The 27,236-nt window shown below is 38.8% G+C and overlaps 1 protein-coding gene across 2 annotated transcripts in view; it reads left to right on the top strand.

The window, feature by feature from the left end:
* tln1 (talin 1) overlaps window positions 1-27,236 on the top strand; it is a 98,182-nt gene that overhangs the window by 6,630 nt on the left and 64,316 nt on the right. Inside the window, exons 2-9 of one of the 2 annotated variants that reach the window (XM_086096116.1) lie at window positions 16,195-16,237; window positions 18,712-18,873; window positions 20,054-20,151; window positions 24,084-24,213; window positions 24,301-24,453; window positions 24,617-24,759; window positions 26,437-26,564; window positions 26,636-26,696. In XM_086096116.1, coding sequence (XP_085952242.1) covers window positions 18,744-18,873; window positions 20,054-20,151; window positions 24,084-24,213; window positions 24,301-24,453; window positions 24,617-24,759; window positions 26,437-26,564; window positions 26,636-26,696 — 843 coding nt within the window. In that variant the 5' untranslated portion in view covers window positions 16,195-16,237; window positions 18,712-18,743. The remainder of the gene's footprint in view (window positions 1-16,194; window positions 16,238-18,711; window positions 18,874-20,053; window positions 20,152-24,083; window positions 24,214-24,300; window positions 24,454-24,616; window positions 24,760-26,436; window positions 26,565-26,635; window positions 26,697-27,236) is intronic. The other variant, XM_086096117.1, reaches the window with a different exon arrangement.

Genomic DNA, 27,236 nt, shown 5'->3' with positions numbered 1-27,236 from the left:
CTGAGGCATCACCTGAAACTTGTATGGTAAAAACATTAAGCATATAAATCACTATTATAGCTGTTGACCAAAAATAATTAGTTGTTGCGTCATCCAAAAAAATCCAGTTGCCCTTTTTAGTATTTGAAGCTTCCCAGTGCAAAGTAGTCTTTGTTTGATTCAGTTGAGGCTTGCTGAGGTTGTGACGGCTTTTTTGCACAGTTAATATACTTTTGTTCATCTGCTACCAGGCTCCTCCTACCCATGTAAAGATCATCTTCGCTCATCCAAAATAAAAAACAAAAGCTGTCTTTTGATGCGTGGTCTTCCTGATACAATAAGAGCAGAACGACTATTATGATGTGGTGAGATGGAGTGAGACGCATAAAGATTGCCTCTTCTCTCTTGTCAACATACTTGCTGCGAAATGATCAGCCACGGAAAGCAAAGCAAATATAGTGTTGTCCCATCAGGATTGAACTCTTCTATGTAGGTCTATTTAGGTGTGTTTCTCACTCCTGTGCCTTTTAAATGTCATATAAGCGCATAATTTTTGACCATAGAGATGTGTCGTTGTTAGACAAGGAACTTGCCTGAGCACTTCTTCCCAAAACGATGAGGCCATTGTGGTCTGCGTGGTAATTTCAGATCAAATTACCATGATACTTGCAATGCACTTTTAACTTACGACCACTTTGAGTGTACTGTATGTGTAAAAAAAAAAAGTAATTTTAAAAAAAGTATTATTGTTGTGACAGGCAAACAATTCATGTGATATCAATCAAGTATCTATGATTCCTCAAAGAGAGCCTGTTGAAATCTTAGCAGTTTTAAGGTCAATAAATATTTCATTAAAAAATGAGCTGAATATTATTACAGGCAATTTTGAATTCCCCTCTTTGAAATGAGGTCAAGTAACCGGAGTCGTAAGCCACCAGATAAACAAATCCAGCCTATAGAGTTGAAGTGACTTTGGGCTGCTGTCAATGTGTAGTGTCATGGTACACGTTCACACCAGTTAAGGAGAGTTGCTTTTCATTCCAGTGTGCTGCAGAGATTGTCTCGTAGTGTTTTCACTCAGCCATATATGGTCAAGACAGGCTGCCACTCCTTAAGCACAATAATTGATTTGTTTAAGACCCAAGGCAATTCCTAAGAGACTGTTAGATGAGATGAAATAATGATATCAGAAGAAGATCATTTGGTAAGATCTTGTGGAAAAATAGTAATTTGTTTGATCTCCCCATCAATGTATGAGGAAGACTTGCGATGCAGCATTCTGAAGTTGAAATTTGAAGATTATTATTATTTTTTACAATAGAAGAACTATGAATGAACCATAAATTATGAGCACCATATGGTGTAGAAAGCCCTATATAAGTTAAGTCCATTTGCCATTAATATTTGACTTGACCAGGCTGTAACAGTTATTTGTCAAGATCATATGTTAGATGTTCCGAACTTCCGATACATTACAGACATACGCTTCGAACTAGAATACTTCTGATCGGTTGTTTTAAATTCACTTCGGTCATATGTGAGACAAGTGATGGCATTTGACATTTCCTGGATCAACTAAAGGCAAAATTAACTATCACTTAATTGATTGAATGTTGATTATTATTTTTTGAGGGGATGTGAGATTTACAATGTTCTGAACTGTGGTATTTGTGGTAATGAGCAGATAAATGCTGGCAGGAATAATTGTGCCATAGTGGAGTTCTTTGTGGATGGAGCTCAACTTTCCATTGCTGACATCATCTTGTTCTTCAGACCACAAACTAGTTGAGGCTGAATCAACAGCACCTCTGCTGGTGGCAGTTGTGCACTCCATTCTGTGTCAATTTCTTCCACATATGATCCTAACAATCAATTCATATTTCCAGTAATTATTATGTCTGCCCTGTGGCTGATTGTCAACTTGTTTGGGATTTACCCTGCCTCTTTCCCAAATATAGCTGGTATTGGTTCTAACTCACATCGACGTATATTTTTGTTGAAGCCCTTTAAATCCAAGATCATTCAGTGGATTTTCAGCAACATTAACAACAAATTTAGTTTGCTAAATCATGTCATCAAAATGCAAAGCATTATGAGTATTATCAAGTGCACCAGAAAGTGTGATCCTTACACATGAAAGAATACCAACTGCACAACTTGACTCTAGCTGCTTCTATGAAGCTAATAACTAAAAAACAGAGAGTACACAACACTGCAACACGGCAAGTGAGTGGGACAATATCATGACAATTTAAACAGCAGGGCTAATGTAACACATTTAGACAATATTAAAGAACTGAATGGACTCAACTCATAACACACACCACACTACTAGAAAGAAACCATTCGCCACATGAATGCAGATTTTTTTTCATTTCCCATGTTGATCGTTCTTTTTATTTACTGTAATCTGCCTGTGCTCCTGCCTTTTGAAAATGTTCTTGCTCTTCTGAACGTCAAAATTTAAATTAAAGTTTATATTAACAGCGAAGGTGTCCAGCAGGTTTTGGATGTTTCCGTTCTCCAACACAGCTGTTATATGATCAGCTCATCAGCAAGCTCTGCATAAGCCTGATAACGATCCTGCTGATTGGAATCAGCTTGTGTTGGAAAAGTAAAACCTCCAAAACCTGCAGGACTACGGCCCTCGAGGACCGCAGTTTGACACCTATGCACTAGGGGCTAAAGCCAAACTGTGGCAGGGTTTTTACTTTCTGGACCTGGATTTGTCACCTCTGAAGGTAATCTATTATATCTCCATTATTTTCCCCAGCTTCAATTTATAACAGGAAAAGCTTTGTTGAATGTCTAATTTTAGTCAAATGTTGTTCAGTGATATTATAGCTACAATAGTAGAGACTGAATATTGTACTTGTTTAATAAAGGCCTATTGAAATTATGAGTGAGTTGAGCTGCCACAGGCTTCAGACTAACTTATTTATTTATTTATTACTTGGAACACAGTAGCACCTAACCTGAAATTTTAGGGACACCAGTAGAAGATTTAGGGGCAGACACAATGAATTGACTTGCAAAGTGAATATTTAACCCACTCATTTTCACCAAACTACTGATAAATGGGCTGAAGAGTGGAGCAGAAGTTTGTCAGCAATGCCACCATTTAGGGGCAGTAGAGCCCTGTACCACTGCCATTAAAAACATGGGAGAGCCACTTTGTGGTATGAATTTAAGTGTGTTTTGAACGACTAACACCACTCCTGAATACATTTGTTTGTAGCTTCATTTAAGTAGCAATGTGGCAAGTCTTTGTGGAATTTTCTGGCAAACATGGAATGCTACATTTGCTTTATTATGATTATTATTACTGCCACAGTTCAACATGTAACACCTTAAAGATCAAGTGTGAAGTAAACTTGGCCAATCATCTATTGAGCGAGACTAACTGCTAAAACTAATTATTTTTGAATAAATTACATCTTTAAATACACGTTTGTTGGGTTTATTAGATTAAAGTCGATTAAAATTGTAATCTTCCTGAATGACTGAAAAAACCCCAGTTTTTTGGGCCATGTCGCCCAGCCCTATTTCCGGGTTTGTGGCTCACCATGATCTTACTTCGGGAAAATTATTACTTTGTCAAATATATGAAATAGAAATTATTTTTCCATGCTTTATTTTTTTTTCTAGGATGTTTAATTACTTTGTTTGTGACATAAACATATTTCATTTGGTATTTTCTGAAATTACTTAACAGTTCATCTTTAAATCTGTACACTTTATTCTGTCTTGGATTGGCGTTAATTTTTCTTAGGACTCTTTTGTGTTTGTCTTTCTTCTTTTATTTTGATGGTCACTCTTATTTTTTCCATGGGTGTAATTGTGAATACTGCTGTCATGTGAATAAGACTCCAAAGTTCTCCATAACAAATGAATGGAGGAAAAAACAACAACATTTAATTACTAAAATACATGACCTTTTCTACTGGCCACACTGCTCTTCTCACTAATAATTTTCCATTTGTGCTTTTTTAAGTGGAGTTTTCATGGTCAAGTCATTTGAAACATCACAGCATTTTGGTCTGAAATTTTCTAGCCAATCAGAGAGGGGATTCCCTGAGTAGCAGACTTAATGAAAGGGTCGAGGAGATGTGTTGAAAAATAAATTATGCTGTTTTTTTTACTCAAATTTGAACGTGTTTTTTTGACCGGATTTTAACACATTCCCCCCCAAAAGGCCTTCTTTTTTTCTGACATGAAAACCCCAAAATTCTCTGAAATCCATCATCCGATTTTCAAAATTTTTGGTGCATTGTATTGAGGTACAAGTCATTCTTGTCACATTGCTACTTTTAATACCACAATACAACAATAATGCTACAGATTGTACACCGTGTTTGTGAAACTATTGAATGCTTGATGATATAAAAAGAAAATGATGGTGTGGCAAAGAGTCTAGTCTCGGGTCTTGAGAAACTAGTTTCAGTTGTCTTTCACCAAGTGGAAACTGCTCCTAAACACAGTTCATTTGGCTAAATTACCTACTTCCACATTTACAGATCTGATATGCAGATCTGACTGTATATGCACTGTATGCTGTATACTAAACTAATGAATTATGGATTACTGTCAATCCAGTGAGTTGAAAAAAAATCTCAGTTATACCACGCGATGTTACCTCTCTAAACATTCTTGTATTCTGCTGTGAGAGCTTGTACTGTGTTTAGTCAGTGACATAATGCTTCATAAAGCATATCTCCTCTCCTACTGCAGTCTTTTATTTATTTATTATTTTTTTTGTTTTTTTTCCTTCTTTTTTTTTTTAAACCGAGAGAGCTCAGTATTGTTCATTCGGTAATTTTACCGATTTGACATGTCATCATCATTGCGCTCTCTCTTTTAAAAAAAATCTATATATATATTTTTTTTAATTTTGTATGTGGGTGAGAATGTGTGTGTGTGTGTGCACTCACCAGTTCACCCAAAACCCACTAAAAATCCCACACCGTCCACCCAAACCAGCCAGTCGCGAGGCCGCCAGGAGACCCGAGGAAGGACCAAAGAAAAGAAAGGAAAGTGAAATCCAGCACCGACCAGACACCACCCACCGGGCCACCAACCAGAGTCCTTCACCAACCCCAGAAACATCCAAATTCCAACAAACTAGAGAGACCCCAAGAGACCAAAGCCGCCCCCCCCCCCAACCCCACCAACCGCCAGACCCCAAACCCCGGGGACCCCCCGTACCCAGGCATCGGTGCCGGAGAGGGGTCGGACAGCGGACCGCACCCACGCCTACCCCACCTCCAGCCGCGTGGAGGGACAGATCACCGGGGGCTGAAGTGAAGATGGGGGCACCGGGGGACGGGCGGCACCCCCGAACCCCAGGCCCAGCGGGGAGAGACCCCGGTCGTCACGCCAGCGTTCTTAATGAAAGCTAACCCTGTTTCTGAGTTCGCCAGCTACCCCTACACCGTGAATGTGAATGTGACCCCACCCAGTGTATATACAAGTGTGTGTGTGTGGTGCATTAAAATTGGTAGCAGGTGAGATGGAGCAGAGGGAAATTATATCCCCCTGCTCCAATCCACCTGCCTCCCAGACATGTCAGTGAGTGGATGTGGTGCATTAAAAAAAAAAGGGGGAGCACAGTGGCGCGGCGGAGACATGGATGGGGGACCGCAGCACTGCTTAATACTGCGGTCTGCCCCAACCGATGCCCCCCCCGACCCCCCCAGTTGTGTGGTGCATTAAAATTGGAGGGGAGTTGTAGGGCGAAGACGGTGTCTCCACCCTACACCCCCCCTCCCCAAAGTGTGTTATGTGCCCTATGTGTCTATAAACAAAATGTATTGTGCAAAACTAGTGCAGTGAGTTAAGAGGAGCGACCAGCGGGGCCCTTCCCAACTGGGCGGGTGCAGAAGGCGCACCCGCCCACCAAACCCCACCCCACCGGATACCGGGGCCCGCCCGAGGTGCCAGGAGGCCTACCGGAGCGGGGCAGGCACAACACCACCACCACCCACCCGCCCGGCTCCCGGAGCCCCGAGACCCGGGCCATGGATGGAGCCCCCCCGGTCTAGGGGAGGGGGAGGAAGGCGGACAGGGGAGGGGGTAGGAGACGGCAAGAAGGGCAAGGGGCGGCGGCAGGGCCGCAGAGAGAGGGGGAGAGGAGGAGGAAGGGCAACGAGGGAGAAGGGACAGGGAGGCGGAGGACGGGCGGGGAGAGACGAGGAGGGAGAGGCAGCAAGGGGGAGGAAGGGGGAGGGGAGAGGGAGCCACGGGGCACCCCGGAGGTCCACAGGCCCCGAACCGCGTCGCCGGGGCCGGAGCGACGGACCCCGATGGGGTGGCGCCACCCCGGACACCAGGGAGAGCACCGCAACACAGCTCCCCCCAAGAGACCCAGGGAACGGCCAAGACGCAGCCGCCACCCAGCAGCCCACAGAGGGGCAGAGCCGCCCACGCTCAGTCAGTTATGACGCTGGTATTGGAGGAATGCAAAGTTGAATTCCTCTGCAGGTCTGGACTCTGGAGGCAGCAGAGTCACTATTGCACATTGATGAGAGTACAACGTTTTGCCAGACATTGCTAATTGCATTCTGTTGCACAGATACAGGAAACATGAATAGGTAACAACACCAATTTACAGACCCAATATGAGGCAAAAACAGTGTAGTAACATAAACAAAACCATAAAAACAAACATGACAAGTTGCAATAAAACAAATAAATATAATGTAACTGGTCATGGATAACATGAATGTTATTTGAAATGGTCATTTTTATAAAGTGCCTGTACAAAAGAGTCACTTTTTTAATAAAGCATGTAGTGTTCACAGTGTTGACAGATAACAGATAAACCATTTTGTGTAAAAGTAGAGATTTACAGAATTCTTCTTCTTTGGCCGAGTGCCAATATGACAGAGCTTCAAGACAGGTGGGGGGCCCCCAGTTAGACCAGATACCGATGACCTGGAGTGGAGACTTGTTGACGTGAATAATTGAAAGCCAACAACCCTTGGAGACTATCCCAGATGATTATCATTTTTTCTAAAAAAAATTGACATGTTTGAATCAGGTGTCGAAGGAGCCCAAACAGAGTGGAGAAAATCAGCCATCTGCATTTGTGATAGCACCAGCCAGTAACTTCATTTCAGACGGCATTACAAGAGTGAAAATACTGACGGCATGAGAAACTTGCACTAGAGTTCCTTCCATGAGCATAAACTACAATCTGAAAAAGAAGAGCTCAAGATGAAAATCCTTCATGGTGAAGGAGATGGAGAAGGCCATGAAGCAGCTCTGTTGTTTATTTATTTCCTTCCTGCTGCTGGAGGCCCAAGAGTACAAACTCCCATTTTACTCGGTTTTATAATCAGGGCTGAGCACCGGGAATACTTTTTGGTCATCTTCATGTAACTTTTCAGTTCATTGCTGCTGGGCAGTGCTGGATCACAGAGGGAAATGGTTATTGGGGACTCAGCTGCTTATTGTAAAACAACAACAACAGACAAACAAACCTAAAAAGACCAGGGACAACTTAAGTTCTATATGCTATTCCAGTCCAGGTGTGTGTGTGTGTGTGTGTGTGTGTGTGTGTTGGGGGGGGGGGGGTAGCAGCCATTTTGCCACTAGCAGTCGACTTAAAAGAACATGACAGTTGCTTAAGGCCCAGGTGACGACCAATCATGGCTCATCTTGCGAGTGTCTTGTGACCAAACTCAGAAAAACAGGGCCAGGGTCTTCGCTGAGTACGCACAGTAGGCAACCCCACTTTCCGCGACGGGACACATTGCGACATCATCGAGTGCGCACGCTCCGACATGCACTTGACATATTGTTCAAATGTCCGCTACCACATACATGATTATAAACATATTTATTATTATAAAATAAATTTAATTATTGAAAAAAGTAACTGCATAAACCAATGTGATTTCAACTGACTGTGTTCGAACACTTTGATGTCAGAACTGGGAGATTCCAAGTGGGGTATTTTCGACTTCCCACCTTCCTCAAATGCAGCATAACACTTTACATGTTAGACAAGTCAAGTCATGATATGGTTTCCATGATGGAGAAGTTAAACTACAACAATTTGCACAGAAGGAATTCAAATGCTTCCGTAAGATCTAACATCTCACAGCTTGTATACTTTTTAAGGAAAACATTTCTTGCCATTGTGCTCTTTTTAAGACTTTGCAAAGATTCCATGTCTGACTCTTGGGTGTAAAATGTGGCTTTGTTGGAAGGAGGAGCACTGTGGTTTTGCATAGTCCTGCTTTGAAAGCTTGCTGGGAAAAACAAATACTGTTGTGCTCTGATAACCCAGTCAGAAAGTTGAGCTTCTTGACATTTTGTTAAATGTATTGGTAAACAGAAGGTCTATTTTTGTTTGAGACATTTTTTGTTTCTTGTCTGTCTTTTAATATGAGAAGATGCTATCGGTTAGTATAGTTAAGGTTGGACATCGTTTGAATTTAGACAGTTCTGGTTTCAATTCCTTGATTCGACTCCAGTTCTAAATGTTTCTCAATTTAAATTATTTTTAAGAAAAAAAAAAGTTTTTTAACAGATATTTTTTTGGGGAATAAATCTGAATGTCCGTTTTTATAATTTTATGAACTTTTTTCCCCGCTTCTGAACTTTACTATGAGTTATTTCAAACTTTTACCTATTTTCCGGTCGGTAATTCGCTGCTTTATTGTTTATTTGTAATTTAGTAATTCGCTTCTCTGACTCTGCCCTGTCAGACGTCAGCTGTCGCTAGGGGTGGGACTTACTGGACAATGGACACCTCACGATTCGATTCTGATTACGATTCAGGGGTTACGATTTGATTATAAAATGATTATTAAAAAAACCCTCAGAAACGAGAAATACACATAGCGTAGCTATAGTCTAATGTGAGGATTCGTTGGTGGTTAATGGGAGGGACACTGTTTATAAAATAAAAAGGCAGGATGGAGACAGATTCATTCTTAATTTAAACTTTACTTGTCATACACGGCAGCTAGAGCGACAACACTTCCTGATACCCTATCAGCTGACTAACACTAACCAATCAGAAGCTACCATACTTTAGGTAAATGTAAGTGAATGACGGAGAGCAGCAGATTCGACACATCAACTTAGCTACTTGTACAAAAAAATACCAAAATGTATGAATGTGTAAATAATAATTCTGGAAACGTAAATACTTATTTTAACAAATTAACTTAAATGCCTGATCCTCAGGGTGTGGACCTTCGTAAAGCGAGGCGTCTTTGTCGCTGGCCGTACCCAACGCTTCAAAGAGCGAATGCTTAAAATCATATAGTTAAAGCCAGCCTTATTTGAAGACCCGACCGAAAAGTATTGGCACAAACATCCGAGTAGTACGCTATGTGTATTTCTCATAAGTTTCTGAGTTTTTTTCTCTCTCGCAAATCTGCCACTTTATAAAACTCGCAAATCGCAAAAGTACGCGTTTTTTTCTTGGAATATTGCCCTGCCCTCTAAAAAAATATATTTATACGTGGCCCTAATACGCCGTCGTAGAATTGCGATGTATTTAAGTATCAGAAATTTGTCCCATCCCTAGCTGCTGCCTAGGTACTTGACATACTTGACGACCGCCACCCTAAACAAGGGGGGATTTATTCAATGTACGAAATGCTAGCGCCATGCAAATGAGCATGCACAAGTATAGTTGTATATTACTGTATATACAGTTTAGTACTCAACAATAAAAAATAAAAATTGGGGGTGGGGGGTGTTGTTGTTGTTGTTGAAAGAATAGCGGCTAGGATTTCGGAGCGGCGGGCCACAGAGGAAACACTGCTACTACACTAATGATATAAAGAATAGTCTTCAATGGCCAAGTCAGTGGTCTGAATTTGAGCTCATAGAGCATGGAGACGCATTGACTAGTCTTGAAAATAACATTGTTTTATTTCAAACCTACTGTAGTGTATGGAGGGCAAAACCATAACACTGGACACAACTGTATGCATTCCAATAAAGACATTTAAATCAGGATATTCATTTAAGTAATATGCATGAGGTACAATAATGCGGTGTTATTTCATGGCTGTTTTAAAATGTTTTTAGTTGGCTGGAATATTGGAGATTACAACATAGCGTACATTGTGGAGTTTATAAATAAATGCATCAGCATTTCTTTCTTCCTTATTTTTTCTTTAGCTCACTCAGTTTTCTATGAGCACTTTTTTGATGAACGAAATTGAAAGTGTTCGCTTCACCAGAATGTATTCTTCATTTCTTTCTTTTTATAGATTCAGTCTGGCCCTTCTGTTTACTCACTGGTCAGGAACTGTCATTATATTCCAGTGCGCTGGATATTTAGCTTCATCAGCATTGTCAAAAGCAGAATAGCCAATATTTATATTCAAATAAGAGTAATGTTACTTTGGAAAATCTAACTCAAGTAGAAATTAAAAGTGCAGAAAAAATACTTGCACAAATATTTCAGTACTGTGAGTGATGAGTAAACTAAGAGTGTAAGAGCCTTTTTTTTTTTAACTGTGTTTGCAAAGCATATATTGCAAAAATACTGACATTTATCAAGAAATTGTAATATTTAAAATAAAAATGATTAAATACAGAGGATAAAGGGTTGAGGTTAAAATACCTGTAGCGGCTTAAAGATTCACTCGCAGTAAAAACTTTTTGTTTTTATTTTATTATGATAGTAAGAGTATAGATACTTGAATATAATGTTACTCATCTACAAGAAAGAATAAAGATACTCTAATTTTTTCAAAAGTTACACTTTGAGTTATAGGTTATCTTGTAAAACATTCAATGGGGTTCTCTAGCTCTATAGTAATTTTCACATCTAAGCACTAAGCAACAGTTTATGAGGTATTTTTTGATTATTATTCTTTTTTTACAGGTACAAGCTATTGATCGTATGTTTACACTGGTAGGCTTAAAATCTTTAAATGAAAATCGTGACTTCCATGTGTTCAGTTTTCGTGACAATTAACAACATGAGATGAGCTAGCTAGCACCGGATTACGAGCTATGATCGTACAATAAATCTTACCTTCATACTAAAACTTCTTTCTTTCTGCCCACTTTGAGTGCTCTGCATGTCAACCAACGTTTAAGCTGTTTCACACGGTGGTTGTATATTGAACCATGTTGAAATTTTCACGCCTGAGACGTCCTCTTCTTCCAAAATGACACGGAAACTGGTGTGGGCTACTCTGTTTGTTTGGAATTTCGGAATTGTGCATATTAATGATAAACACGTGGCGTCATTTGAGTTGAACCCACTGTCGTTCGCTCAACCAATGAGGTTGAGCTTTAGCCCGCCTAAATCCTCCAGAGCTCGCCCTCTTCTTCTACGAGTACAAATCACGGAGCTCTACAAGTACGAATCAGTTTTGCACAATCTGTAGCGAGAGATTTGGTGCAAAAGTCAAGTGACTGGACAGCAGCAGAAAAAACACTTGTGACTCCTAGTGGCGACTTCTTTGACTACAAGTTGTCATTTCTACAGGTACAAATCACGACTTTTACAGATACAAATTTACACTTTTTTGTACAGGTACAAGATTTTTTTTGTACAGGTACAAATCACAACTTTTACAGATACAAATGTATACTTTTTTCTACAGGTACAATTTTGTTTTAAATACAACCCCCAATTTTTTTTTACAGGTACAAGTTACTTTTGCACCATATTTACCTCCATAATTGTTCACTTTTCAACGGTGGTCTACTAATTTATGTTGACCATTCTACCTCAAACTTAGATGGTGTGCATAGGGCTATGTGATATAGCCTTAAAATAAAGTCTTAGATCCCCACCCCCACCCCCAGATCTCATTTGAGATTTTAATTGATGTTTTTCCCCTTCAATAGAAGCAAAAGCAAATGACAGTGACATTATTCAAAATTTGGAGAAAGTGGCACTACACAACCCTTAGGGCATAGTGCCGTTCAAAAAGGTTTTTCTACATCATGCATGCGCCACCAAAATTGTCCTTTTGGGATTAATATGTTACAACAAAACTGTCACTCAACATAACATACATAGGGTAAAATAACATACTGGTATGTGCTTCCAAACAAATTAACCTTTGTCCCTGAAAATGTAAACAAAATCCTGCAAACAATGTATAGCACTTCAGGTACATGCCAGGTCATTTGCTTAATTAAAAAAGATGAAAGAATGTATGTTTGTGATTATTGTTGTTATTATCTGTCTTGACCGTGTGTGATGTTGCGCTGTTTGTGTTCAGATATCTGTTGCTTAATGGGTATCAGCACTGCCACATTGATGATCATTTTTAGCCTGTGTGCCTATGGAGTTTCCCATCGTATGTTAGTGTTCTGGTACGGGTGTTTATGTGGTTGCTTTAAATACACAATGTATAATTCTATTAGTTTTATATTTAGTTTGACAATGTGAACTAAGCCTCTTTTTTTGAAGAATATTTATTCATGTTATGTGCCTAACTACTGCTTGTTGTGAAATGAGTTGCGCACCTGCCACCAGACAGCGATCCTATCCCAAGTTAGCTCTCGCAAGTCAAAGCAACAAAAAAAATACAATAAAAAATTCAACGACTCTTACCTTGAAAAACTCGGAAGTTGTGTCACTCGTACTTCAAGGCACCACTGTAACAGATTCTACCACCATTGACGTGAATCAGCGTGTGGATAAATGACTACTTTTGCCATGGATAAATGTCAACAGGTTACCGAAGCCGCTAAAAGAGTAAAATAGATGAAGAAAAAATATATCCATGTTACCCCCCCAAATTATTGATTACATCCAGCAATTGCCCTGCCCTAATTTAGGATTGTTGTAGGATTGTGCTACAGCAGCACAGGCCGCCTGGCTGCCTATACGACCACGTCATATGCAGAGATGGACATGAAACAGAGATGCTTTTCATATGATCTCATTTACACTATTCTGGCAAGCCATTCATCACCTCTACTGCCCTTCTGTCAACACTAGCATACTTTCATTAAGACTAGTTGCCCCTTCACCTTATTTTCCTCAACATTGCATTCACTGACAAGGCACTATTTAGTGTGACCCAAATAAGCAGCACTGTGCCTGTCTCATGACTCTATTCCAGTGTGGCCAAAAGAGATATCATTATTTTAAGTGATACAATCACAGAACACTGGGAATACTTCAAACTGTGGCCCATCAGATTTGTTTTTTATGGAAATAGTTATTGTTGTTTGAAAAATTATGAAATGATAAAGTTTCGTCCTAATAACTGGCGGTGATTATGTAACATACATTTGTATACATGTGCACGTCCTTGCACATCAGAATCTATTCTCTACTATGCTCATGTCCTCTACTTTTTATTAGGGACGTAACGATATCCAAATGTCACAATACGTTATTTTCATGATATGAACCTCACGAAACGATAATTATCATGATATTGTGGTGGTGTTGGCAATATATTAAAAGACGCTCATAATTAATATCTACCTCTAAGTTTTCTTCTGTATCCATGCCACTATGCCAGTATGGTCGCCGCCCTCCGCCATCTTGAATTACTTTGTAAACAATACACAGCGGATGTTACTATTGGCTCAGCAGCTGTCCTTGGCTGAAGCAGGTCATGTCACGATATTAAAAGCAGCACGTCTGTTAAAAAAGTCAGGTTGATTTCCATTTGTGCAGTTCTAGCACCCACTGGTGGCTAGTTTTTTTTTTTTTAGTGCAGTTAAATTTTCATAAGGGATGCTTTGGCCCTTCTATGTTCTATAACGCTAATGGTCAGATGAAGGGGAACATAATATGCTTGTGAACCGAGTCAATATGTGGAGGAACTCGATGTGTACGTGCGTTAGCAAGTGCCTCAATATCAACTCAAGTGTTATTAGAGATTGTAGGTTGTTTATATGCTTTATGTACAAAAGCACAATATTGTTTTTTTTGTAGTACAGTATGAGCAGTATTTTTTTTTAAACAATATTGTGACCTTTTTATTGCCAACCTCCCCACAATATCACGATAATATCGTATCGTGATATTTGGATAACGTTACTCCCTAAATTCGTAACAATAAATGTGTGAAATGTACTATAGCAATCGTTCTCAACAGTTGTCAACTTGGGGCCCGCATTTTCCCTACGACCCACTTTTATAGAAGAACAATAAACAAAATGTATTGTTTAACAAAAGAGCCTTTGAAAATAAATGTACTGGATGTCATATTTTTAAATGTAACTAAACACGACAATATGAATTTCCAAGTCTCTCATTAAACTAACGCAGAAGTCATACAAAAAATATTGTTATGAAAAAAGACTTCTAGTCCATAATGTAAAACAATCGGATGAACAACAGTAAATACAGCGAAAGAGCATACCGTACGCCACTTTCCATTAGCCCGGTTCCACATCAAAACCCTGCATTTGGGGCCGAGCCGGGCTGTGTTGTCACTGTCATCTGATTGGCCGACAGCAATACAAGAAGCAACTCCGTAACATACGCCCATTTCCCGGAACCCTTGCGGCAAGCTTCGCGTGTCGCTAGCGCAATCATTATCAAATTTTTTCATCCATGGTACATATGAAATTGTAAATATGGTTCAATGTTTATGTACAACGCAAGATGTGTGTATTGTATTTTTGTCTTGATAACGGCTGTCCGGCGGGCGGGTGCCTCGCTGGCTTAAACCCCGAAATTAATTTGTCGTCTATAAGTGAAAGCGGGCGGCACGGTGGTGGACTGGTTAGCACGTCCGCCTCCCAGTGCAGAGGACGTGAGATCAAGTCCGGGGTTCGTCCTTCCTGGTTTGAGTTTGCATGTTCTCCCCGTGCTTGCGTGGGTTTTCTCCGGGTACTCCGGTTTCCTCCCACATTCCAAAGACATGCATGGCAGGTTAATTGAGCACTCCAAATTGTCCATAGGTGTGATTGTGAGTGTACAGTAAATTAGCATATGTGCACTGTACGCATCGGCTATTTTAAATATAATTTCCTAGTTGGAAGCTTATCAATGCAGATGAGCAGTTTTTAAAGTTTTTTTTTTTTTCTGGCAGAAAAGATAAGTTCTATCCCTCTGCCAATGCTGACGGACAGTTCCGCTTGTTCAGGCAGTCTTACTGGATATGTGAGGGTGAAATGTTTCTGAGTGATGCAGATACAACGAATATGGACTGAAGTGTGACAAGTGACAAGATTACTATTCCTATGTTACGGAAGGAAGGCTAACCGAACAAAGGAAGTGAACAAAAAGGCTTGTAAACACTGCTGATGACTCTGCGGAAATTTTGATGTTCCACGTTGTCTCAATTTTCCATGATTCATTTCAGTAAAGCAGTCTGCAGGTATTTTAAATCTCCTAGGGTCATATGAAGGATAATTTGAGTGTTACCAGACTTGGGCAAGACTGACATAAAGTAGAGCGGTAGTGTACAGTGGATGCTTATGTATAGTACTACACCACACATGCACACACATGCACACACGCACACACATACACATCCAGTCGAGGGAAGCACACTATGCGTGATATGGTTATTTAAATATGCCTATTTTACAGTTTGCAGCTAGAAGGTTGCTGAAGCTATAGCGTGTATGCACGTCTGTGTATGTTCACTTTTGATTTCGTTTGTAATGGCTAAATGTTGATCAGCGTTTTATTTTGTCACTCAAAATGATTCTCTTCCTTATAGTCTAGCTTATTCTTATTCAAAGCATCAATTACCACTATCCTACTGTGCAGCAAATTACAAAAACAGTATCCTGAAACAAAGTTAGTTTTTCTTTCATTTAACCACATTCACATTTCAGTGACCATTGTGGTTTTAGTGAATCTAAATACTTTTTTTGCTACTCTCTTTATTAAAAAAATTAACTTATAATAATAATAATAATAATAAACTGTAAGAGTAGACACACTTTGTCTTTGCAATAAAATAGGTTCAAAATTGTATTCTCACAACACATGTAAAAGCTATTTTTGAACTTTTCCTCGGCTCCTCAAGATGTCTTTAAAGACACAGCACACAGGATACGCCGCTTCCAGCTGAATCATAACTGGGGGTGTGTAGACTGCTGGAATGCCCTTTTATGGCATAGAAAGGCTTTTTAAAACAGGAAATGATGTCATGACTAAGTGAGGAGGAGTAGTTCTTGAAGTTACTGACTGAAGAGCAAAGAGAGACTCTCAAAAACTTTTTATTGCACATCAAGCACTGTAGAAAATGCGTCAGCTGAAACAAATGATTGCAAACTGTTTTTATTCTTTACATTCAGGGAGAAGAAGAAAGCCAGAGTTCATCAGCTGTACAGTTTACAGGTACTGGCACTCATAACATTTTAGCCTAAAAAAGGAAATATGTCAAATGACAAGTTGAGAAGCTGAAATTTCCGAAATGAAATTTGGAATCAGAGTGGTGGATTAAACTCACTAAATGTTAGAAAAGAAAATTCCGTAATTTTCTCCATAGCTACACCCCTACCACATCATAAAACATCAAGGGAGAATATAGTAATTGTAGCAAGAAGTGATTCTAAGAGAACAGGATGTGAGGCTGAGGGTGTCAGGGCGTCTGTGTTGTGACATTCGATCCATGTGAACTCTGGTGGCAACACATATCGCATTGCTTTCTCTCAATGCTGTCACGATGCTGCCACTCACTGACGCAGCGCTAACATGAAACTTCCAGACCAGTGGTTCTCAACCTTTTTTCCATTTATGTACCCCCTGTGAATTTTTTTTTCCCAAGTACCCCCTAATAAGCGCAAATCATTTTTGGTTGACGAACAGAATAGACTTACAATAGAGTGTTGTGCCATCATGGTCTAGTTTATTAAACTTTGGAACCCTATTTCATTCATCTATTGAACTTTTGGGAAATAAAAAGCAATTACAAAAAAAAGAGAGAAATTATTTAATTAATGATAGATTTTGTGCACATAAAAATTATTACAATTAACTGTTCTTTGGGATCATAGCAAAGATCTGTTCTAATAAATCACTATAGAGATCTGTTAAAAAAAAATCATCTTAAATTTAAATGAAGTTTTGAAATGATTGACAGGTGATGCTAGGGGACATATGACAGGTTGGGTTGAAACATTTTGCTATGGGAGACTCAGTTTTTGTTTTTTAGGGCAATGAATTTGAATAACATTTATTTTATTAACTTAAATTTTACTGAAACATTTGCATAATTTAGTCATTATTTTTAAATTAGTTTTGCGTGGATGCTATGTTTTAATTGTTTGAATCAATTAATTAATTTATTATTATTATTATTATTATTAAATCTCACGTACCCCCTGGAGTGCCTTCACCTACCCCCAGGGGTACACGTACCCGGCCCCATTTGAGAAACAATGTTCCAGTTTCTAAAAGAAAATGCTGTCTCCTAATTGTCTCTATTCAAACAGCACTTTAGCACAACTTTAAACAAGTCAGAAATACTTATTTTCTCCCCAAAACGTATAATTTTTTTTTATTTTAAATAGTGCCGTGGTCCCAAAAACCTATTTATACGTTTAATGTTTTTTTTATGCCAGAGCATACAGATGCTCATATAGCATATAGCGCTTTGGTGCAGCCTCTGAACTGAAGAGAACGCTCCAAGCAATGGTACTTATTACAAAAACGGCCAGCAGGTGGTAGCAGAGTATAAGAGATCAACCAGGTCCATGTTGCAAAAAGGTTCGTTTTCCCAGTGTTTTAAACAGATTTGTGAATAATGACAAAACTTAGCTATATTCTAATGCTAATTGCTGCAAAACCGAAACAGATAGAAACATACTTTTTTTTTCCTGATGAAAGAAGAGACTAATCTTTCTTTTGGTATGTTCCATGTTTTTATAGCAATAGAACGCAATATTCTGTGGGCCTTGCAAAATCAGTCAAAATCCAGTAAAACAGCCTGAAGCGAAGGGGGTTGCTTCAGTGAAAATGGCTGGGAGTGAATGAGTTACATTTTTTAAATACAATTCAAACATGAAGGGTAAATTGTAAACTTGATTTCAATACAAACAATTCCAAAAATGGTGATACTCAAATAAAATTTATGTGTAAGTGATTTGTAAGGTCTGGACGTAAGACATATATAATAACATTATGAAATGGACTAAAACATCAACAACTGAGAACAACCATCCAACAAATAAAGCATAATCATTAACCATTAGGTACTTAAGTGAAGTTGACATTGTCTTGAACCTAAATACTAAAACAGTATATTTTTGTACCACTTTAGTATACTACTGTATTCTTCTGTGAAAACTTTCAGTACCTTGTATTCCGGATCCTAAGTCATCTGACAAAAGTTTCTCATTTTACCCAACTTTATGTGGTTTGTAAAGTGACAGAATAGTTTTAACAGGAACACGTTGCCACAATAATATAAATAATTCGGATTTTTTTTTGTTGACAATATAACCATGTATTTTTCTGACATTGGGAAAACTACAGTTGAAATTAAGATCTTGTTTATGTAAAACAAAAATAACAACTGTTTCAATCTGCAACAGTTTCCTCCTGTGAGTCTCTTCACCGCTGAATTGTACTCCTAGCTGAAAATTGAGCTCATATTTGTTGAAAGGATCCCGTTGAAAATTAGATGTTACTTCTGAAGGGGCGTCCTTGAAAACAATAAATTGGAAATTGGAATGTAGTTTAATAGAGCCGCTCTAAAATCATTAACTGACCCAGAATGTTGATTCAAAGATTTCAAAAGGGTCAAATCTCTTCTAATTGTTCTGCTATACTTATTGGACTTTAGTTTTTTCTCATTTGTTCTCATTTAGGTGTGGGTTGGGAGGACGTGCGAACAGACATCATGGTGGCCTTGTCACTAAAGATTGGTGTGGGCAATGTCGTCAAGACCATGCAGTTTGAGCCCTCCACCATGGTGTATGATGCCTGCCGCATCATCAAGGAGAGAGTTACAGAGGCACAACTTGGACAGCGTGAGTTTTTTGTCTTTATGCATGCATACACGCGCACACATTACACACACTGGGAGTGATTAAAGAGAACCCATGAATAGTGATGACCAGTATGCAGTTGGCTTGCAGGCCTACTCCACCCTTTATTTCATCAATGTATATAAAAAAAAATCTGTTCAAAATGCGCAAGAATGTAAAATTGACTGCAGATCTTTGATCAGATGTTGTTGGTATTTTCCTTCATTCATTTACAAGATCACAATCAATGGGAAGCCACACCCTTCAGTAGAGACAATTAGCAGTTTGCAATGTTTGTGATCATTTTGCTGATAAACCCAAATTAGTTTCATGCCTTTGTTATTATAGGGCATGTATGTGTATTTTTGTCTCCTCTTTTCATTAATGCCCTTAAAAGGAAGTTGCATTGTATTTATAAGTATATTTAGCGTGACTACAAGGGAGTCGGGACTAATGGATTTTTTTTAGGCTGATGCCAATTTTTGGCAGAAAAAAATACAGATGAAATAATCAGATGATTAATTTAAAAGAATATTTGTTTTGAATTGCAGTACATAAAGGTAAAAACAGTCAGCAAACCTAGCCGATGAGTTTGGCCAATGTTTAAAGGGCTGTATTTGGCTGATTTCATCGGCCGGGCGCTAGTGACTACAGTATCTTTTGACATTGCATTAAACGCTGGCACGTGTCTGTTTATGTCCCATTCAAAATTACAATAGAAGGACACAAGCTGTATTTGTGGCTGTCACTCCAGATAATGTGCTTGATAATTTACGTATTTACTTACTTTATTTATTTGCTCTGACCAGGAGACCAACATTACCCATAATTGAAATGTTCCACCAATGTATAGTATACAGTAAGTGCTCTACATGCTTGTGGTTCTGTCCCTATGGATTCACCTATTTGCTGTTTTATCCCCCTCAATTTTTAAGAAATATTGGGGAGAATTTTTTTTTAAAGATAACCTTGCTTTATTCCTCACTTATTCAACAATTTTAGGTGTTCAATGACTTAAATTTTTGTTGTTGTTTTTTTTAAAGATGCTAGCTAGCTTTAGGGGCTAAAGCCGAAGTGTGGCAGGGTTTTTACTTTCTGGACCTGGATTTGCCACCTCTGATTGATGGACATTTAGGGCAGAAACACCATTGAAAAAATGAATCATTGTTGCTCTTTTTTGCAGCCAATGACTATGGACTGTTTCTCTCTGATGAAGACCCAAAAAAAGGCATTTGGCTGGAGGCTGGAAAAGCTCTAGACTACTACATGTTGAGGAATGGGGTGAGTCAATCCTAAAAAGGAAAAAAGACAATCTACACTGGTCTACTTTATGGGCATTCGAAAAAATTACAGGGACTTTTTCAGCTTAATGTACAGTTATCTCAAATAAACATGTATCACAGCATCATTATTTTAGGAACGCTTAGCACTACGTTTTAAATTAATTTCAAAAGAAAAATGTTTTGACTCGATGACATCAAACACTGCAGCATCAATAAGACTAGTAACACACTTGACAAAATGTCTGTGACAACTATGGGGAAAATTCATGATCAGTTAAGTAATTGAAACAGTATTGCCTTGAGGTAAGAGTAACATGACTTAAAAGTTTTTGAAATACAAGCTTTGGCCAATTTGTTTTCTCTTTAACTTGCGAGCGAGATACGAGCACCGCATGGTGGCAGTGAACTCAGTGCACTGGTTTGGTAAATGGTGAATAATTTATGACAAAAGAGGCTTCAGGCTTTTAAATACCACTCCCAGTTGAAATATACTGTAAAACTAAACATAAAGGGAAGAGAATTGCACGTTATTTAAAACAACCCAACAACATTGCCTACAGATGTTCGCCGCTAGCTTAATGCAAAAATATAATAGAAAATGCCATTGACATGCTGATGGTTTGCATTGATATGACACTTTAAGCATTGGATATTTGAACCCAATTGATGGAGCAACATGTCGACAGCTAATATAACAATATTATTCTATGATATTACAACATATTTATCTTCTACAAATGATGACAATAATATTACAGCAATTTTCTGCACAGTTGTAGAAGATGAAGGATGATTGACGATAACTGTTTTGAGTTACAAGCATGGTCATGAAATTAGACCTGAATCTCAAGGCATCAGCATTTTATGTATTTTTTCACATGTGAATGTCTTTCTAAATCTTCCGTTTGATTATATATTTGTGTTGAGCAGAACAATGCTGCTCAGAGGACTTTCCATAGCTTTGGTCAATATAGATATACAGTAGACTTACTACTTAAGACTGATTAACTATTGTGACTGCTGGTTGCTAGTATATTCCATTTAGTCTCAATTGTTTCAAGATTCTATTGATTAATCTATTTAACACTAGTGACAAATTTATTTAACAATCAATATAATACAAACCTGTTTTTACAGCAATCTGTAATTTAGATATGTACTGTATAGAAAAAGGCAAACATTTATACTCAGTTAGAATTTTGTATCTCTTAAGTTTTGTTGATTTTATTTAAGCTTTTCACTTTTTCTGAATCAGAGAATCATTTACATATTGGTGATCTTAAAATACAAACCCAATTCCCAAAAAGTTGGGACACTATACAAATTGTGAATAAAAACGGAATGAAATTATGTGGAAGTGCCACATTTTTATATTTTATTCAGAATAGAGCATAGAGAACAGGTCAAATGTAAATTCTATGGTGTCAACAAACAAACAAAAAAGTTGGGACAAGGCCATTTTCACCACTGTGAGGCATCCCCTCTTCTTCTTACAACAGTCTTCAAACGTCTGGGGATCGAGGAGACAAGTTTCTCAAGTTTAGAAATAGGAATGCTGTCCCATTCTTGTCTAACACGTGTCTCTCTAACTGTTCAACTGTCTTGGGCTTTCTTTGTTGCACCTTCCCCTCTATGATGCGCCATTTCAATACTTGAATCCTTTTCCTATGCAGCCATGATGTTGTAATTGGTGCTGGATGTGGTCTGGCATTATCGTTTTGAGAAATGCAAGATCTTCTCAAAAAGTGATGATGCCTGGATGGGAGCATATGTTGTTCTCGAATCTGAATATACCTTTCTGCATCGACGATGCCTTTCCAGATGTGGAAGCTGCCCATGCCACACGCACTCATGCAACCCTATACGATCACAGATGCAGGTTTATAAACTGAGTGCTGATAACAACTTGGGTTGTCCTTGTCCTCTTTAGTCAGTATTATATTGACCTTTTGCACGTGACGTCACAGCCCTCATGGGAACACCCCCTCGGGGACACTGGACGGCAAAAGAGCCACTTGCCTGTATTGTAACCATTTAATCTCGTACAGCGTTAAGTCCTTTATCTAATCAATTATCTTATAAAATGGTCATATCTTGCTGGGCGGTCGGTTGTACAGACAGACAAAGGAGTAAACCAAATGTTGCTTTTTATCGCATACCCACTAATGAAGACAAAATATGTCGATTGATAGCAGCAATCAACAGAAAGAACTGGCAGCCCACAAAGTATTCACGGATTTGCAGCGATCATTTTTTGTGAGGTTAGTAGATAAATGTTGTTATTAGTAGATAAATGTTCATACATTTTACTAATAAACGTACACTCTAAAAAAGATTGTAACAGAGGTGTTGAATTGCGTGTTTCAAATCACATTAACGAGCCAGATAGTTAGCGACGACTCCAACTGCACAAACACAGCTTAGTTTTAAAATGCACCTTCTTCAAATCTATTAAGTGCATTAAGTATTGACTGTTTAATAATGGGGATTTCATCTTTGTGCTTGGAGTTTTTCACTCTGGAGCCGGAGTCATATTCATGAAATTACTGCATAGCTTGCCACTACAATTTACACATTTATTCCATGCCAGTAAACATAGTAACATAACATCATCACAACGTTTCAATATAGAACGGACTGTGTAAAAATAAGTTAGTTAGCATGATAAACAAGTTTTACCTTTACATTAGGAGGTATATTGTCCCCCGGTGTGAGCGTAGCATCTCGTCCCAGAGACTCAGCCAGCGACAAGCTTTTGAATCAGCCCCGGTGTAAGGAGAAGAGACGGCATTGACTACATAATGATATAGTTCGTGTGCTGTGAATTCCGGCAAAGTCGACGATTTGATTAACTTGGTAAAAACAGAAGGTAAGGGCTGTTTTCAAACTAGCGATCTCCAACTAAAGTAAATATCGCGCTCTATGAGTCCTGACTTAATGTGCCACTTCGACTGACAGGCGAACTTCGGTTGAAGTAGTAGATTCCATGGTTCTATGGGCAATAATAACTTTTAATTTGTAAAATAGCTGTCGCTAAGTCATTAAGTCGCTACGGGTCACATCCACTTCCATTCAACAATCATTTCCTTCCACCGTCCGTCATAGGGCAGTCACATGATCACGTGACGTCGGGGCAAATGGTCAATAGCGCCTCAGTTTTCCACAAAGAACTTCGAATCGTGATTCGTCTGACCACAAAACAGGTTTCCATTTTGCCACACTCCATTTTAAATGACCCCTGGCCCAGAGAAACGCCTGCGCTTCTTGATCTGCTTTAGAAATGGCTTCTTCTTTGTACTGTAGAGTTTCATCTGGCAACGGCGGCTGGCATGGTGGATTGTGTTCACCCACAATGTTTTCTGGAAGTATTGCTGAGCCCTTTCTGTGATTTCCCTTACAGTAAGCATTCCTGTTTGCGGTGCAGTGCCGTTTAAGGGCCCGAAGATCATGGGCATCCAGTATGATTTTTCGGCCTTGACCCTTACACACAGAGATTGTTCCAGATTCTCTGAATCTTTGGATTATGTTATGCACTGTAGATGATAATTACTTCAAACTTTCTGCAATTTTTCGCTGGTAAACACCTTTCTGATATTTCTCCACTATCTTTCTGTGCAATTGACTTTTCCAGCCTCTTATTGCTACCTGTCTAACTTTTTTTTAGATTTGTTGGCACCATGAAATTTACAATCAACATATTTTTCCCTTAAAATGATACATTTTCTTAGTTTAAACTTTTGACCTGTCATCTATGTTCTATTCTGAACAAAATATTGAAATTTGGCACTTCCACATAATTGCATTCAGTTTTTATTCACAATTTGTATAGTGTCCCAACTTTTTGGGAATTGGGTTTGTATTCTGAAGTCTATGCTCCGCAGGCTTTTTCAGAAATGTTCACATCCACTCAAATAACATTTTGTCTGTCAGGACACTCTGGAGTACAAGAAAAAGCAGAGGCCTCTAAAGATCCGTATGCTGGATGGCACTGTGAAGACTGTCATGGTGGATGATTCCAAGATTGTCAGTGACATGCTCATGACCATCTGTGCCCGAATAGGTCAGCTATGTTGCACGACTCACACATGAAATAACAGCTTTGAGTCCCAAAAATTCCTACTCTACGTTGAAAGTTTTGTCATTTCAGGCATTACTAACTATGACGAGTACTCGCTTGTGCGAGACATTGGTGAGGAGAAGAAGGAGGAGACCACAGGCACCCTTAAAAGAGACAAAACATTGCTCAGAGATGACAAGAAGATGGAGAAATTAAAGCAGAAGCTCCATACAGATGATGAATGTATGACATGATCTCTCTTTCAACATCTAATTCATTTTAATGTTAAAAATGACTGATTATAGAAAATGTAATGGATCCAAGTTTCTAATTTACTACTATTTTAAATTACTTACAGTTTACTGATGTTGAATACTTTATCTTAAACTGAAGTTGTTTTCCACAGTAAACTGGTTGGACCACGGGCGGACTTTGAGGGAACAAGGTGTTGAGGAGACAGAAACGTTGTTGCTGAGGAGGAAGTTTTTTTATTCAGATCAGAATGTTGACTCCCGAGACCCCGTACAGCTCAACCTTCTCTATGTACAGGTACACGAATCACACTCCTGCCTTTAACCACTTTTGAAGTGCTTACCATTTTCACAAATGTTGTAATAAATAGTTTTTTTCCCGATCCTCTGATTTACACGCCTCTCTTGTAGCTCTTTAAGCTGTGTTTATTATTAACTCTTATCCAAAATCCCAATTCTCTGTTTGTGTTGATGACAGCGAATGTATTTGAATGGGTTACTTATGGTAAATGTTGTGCGCTTATATGCCCAATGCTTTTACAAAGCATGACATTACACTCATTTGAAAACTTTATTAGATTTTAATCTTTAAAAGTGTATCTTTTTAATTTAAATTACTGCTTTACCTTAACCAAGATCTTGTGCGCATGGTGGCCAAAGGTAAAATACGGAGCAGTTATTGCGTCTGTTGGTGTTGTAGATAATTAATCTTAATTGCCACGGACCAACTGCATCCTATTGATAATTCCAAACATCCGGACATTTCTGCTATTTCCGTAATGCCAACGCTTCATTTCCATAGCATATTGTTTTGCGTTTTGCCTGTGACTAGTATACAAACCAGGCATATTGTTAAAGTAGTCAAACAGCATTTCATCACATTTTCATATCAAAATATTTATCACAAATCAAATTACAACGATCCAAAGTCCAATGCTTTTCAATGAGCGGAGAGCGTCTTTTCACTGAAAAAAATGCTGCAATCAAGGAAAATAGGAAATCGGATTTATCCCACTTGGACTGTCAGTTCCGACTTCAAAGCATATGAGGCAAAATGTAAATAGAAGAGATATATGAGACCCTTGTGAGGAATAAGCGGTTAAGAAAATGGCTGGCTGGCTGGATGGATGGGAATGTTTACGTGACACAACGTGATTTGTAAACCAACAACAAACAATTTATCGGAATCAGTCATCTTTGTTGTTTACATTTGCCTTGAAAACTTTGAAGGTGGAACTGGGATATTGCGAGTGGGATAAATCCAACTTTAAACCTTCCTCGAATGCCACATAAGACTGCCATTTTGACTTGTTACGTAGACTCTGTCAATAGCTAAGATGGCTAGCTAGCGGGAGAGACAGTTTCTCTCGGGTGGAAGTTGGCTAGCACCCTTCATTGCCATGTGTGACATAGTCAGTCAGAGGTTGACAGCAAACTAATGACAGAGGTGTGGATACACTGCCTAAGATGGGCTTCAATGAATGTACTGCTTAATATTTTATCTAAATCTAAAGTACCACTGATTGTCACACCCACAATGCTCATTAGATACTTGCGCATACACTTCCGCAGTCTCAAAAGCCGCAGAGCCCGCCTCGCTACACATGCCACATGCACACTCCCCACATACCTATATCATACATATTGAGCTCCCCATTCAAGTGACAACACATGCAGCAATATTATAAGATTCTTTATGATCCAAGTAGGACAATTTTGATTCAGTGCTTTTCGGCACCACCTTGAATCTCATTTCACCATTGATTCATTCACAGCCCTAATTATTACTGTCTAGAACATTGCGAAATTGTGGTGAAGGGATAATTAATCTTGCAATTATGACAGGAGAAGGGACAAGATTGCACACAAAGCTCACAGGATACAATACAGTAGTGAAGTGCTTTCATATGCATTACTTGATGTTGACTAAAGGGTTAACTAATGTGTTTGCGCATCTGTGTGTTGATGTAAACAGGCCCGTGATGACATTCTAAATGGGTCTCATCCAGTCTCTTTTGATAAGGCCTGTGAGTTTGCTGGTTATCAGTGTCAGATCCAGTTTGGTGACCACATCGAGTCTAAACACAAACCTGGATTCTTAGAGTGAGTCATATTATATTGAACTTTGTTTAGATACATTTTGTCTAATTCATGTTGACCTTTGTTCATCACAGTTTAAAAGAGTTTCTTCCCAAAGAGTACATCAAACATAAAGGAGAGAAAAAGATCTTCCAGGTAAGAATACATTAATCCCCCAGATTCCGCAATAAAAGTCAAGTCAATTAAAATGAATCAGATGCGTAGCCTCACTGTGTTATTACAAAGCTGTATTAAAGGGGAAGTCAACCCCCCCCCCCCCAAAATTCTTGACAATAATATGTTATATGTGACCTGACTAGTCTAAACATGACATTCCGATTAATATTACATTTGTGGAATATGACTTTTGCAGCAAAATCCATCATTATTTACCCATCTAAGGGGGTGACCATTTTGGCACTTGTTGTCAAGTAAAAATGACATCAAATTTGCTCAGGTCTCAGGTAACAACCAATCACAGGTCAGCTTCCGAAAACAGGTGAGCTGTGATTGGTCGTTGCCTGAGCCCTGAGCAACTGTGATATAATCTTTAGTCGACAGCAAGTGGCAAAATGGCCGCCCCCTTAGATGGATAAATAATGCTGGATTTTGCTGCTTAACTCATATTCCACAAATGTAATATTAATCAGAATGTCATGTTTAGGCTCGTCAGGTCACATATAACATTGTCAAGAA

This window comes from Leptonotus elevatus, chromosome 15 (assembly GCF_054856555.1).
Source record: "Leptonotus elevatus isolate MCC_2025b chromosome 15, RoL_Lele_1.0, whole genome shotgun sequence".
NCBI classification, from domain to species: domain Eukaryota; kingdom Metazoa; phylum Chordata; class Actinopteri; order Syngnathiformes; family Syngnathidae; genus Leptonotus; species Leptonotus elevatus.
This window is presented reverse-complemented; position numbering and strand designations above follow the sequence as displayed.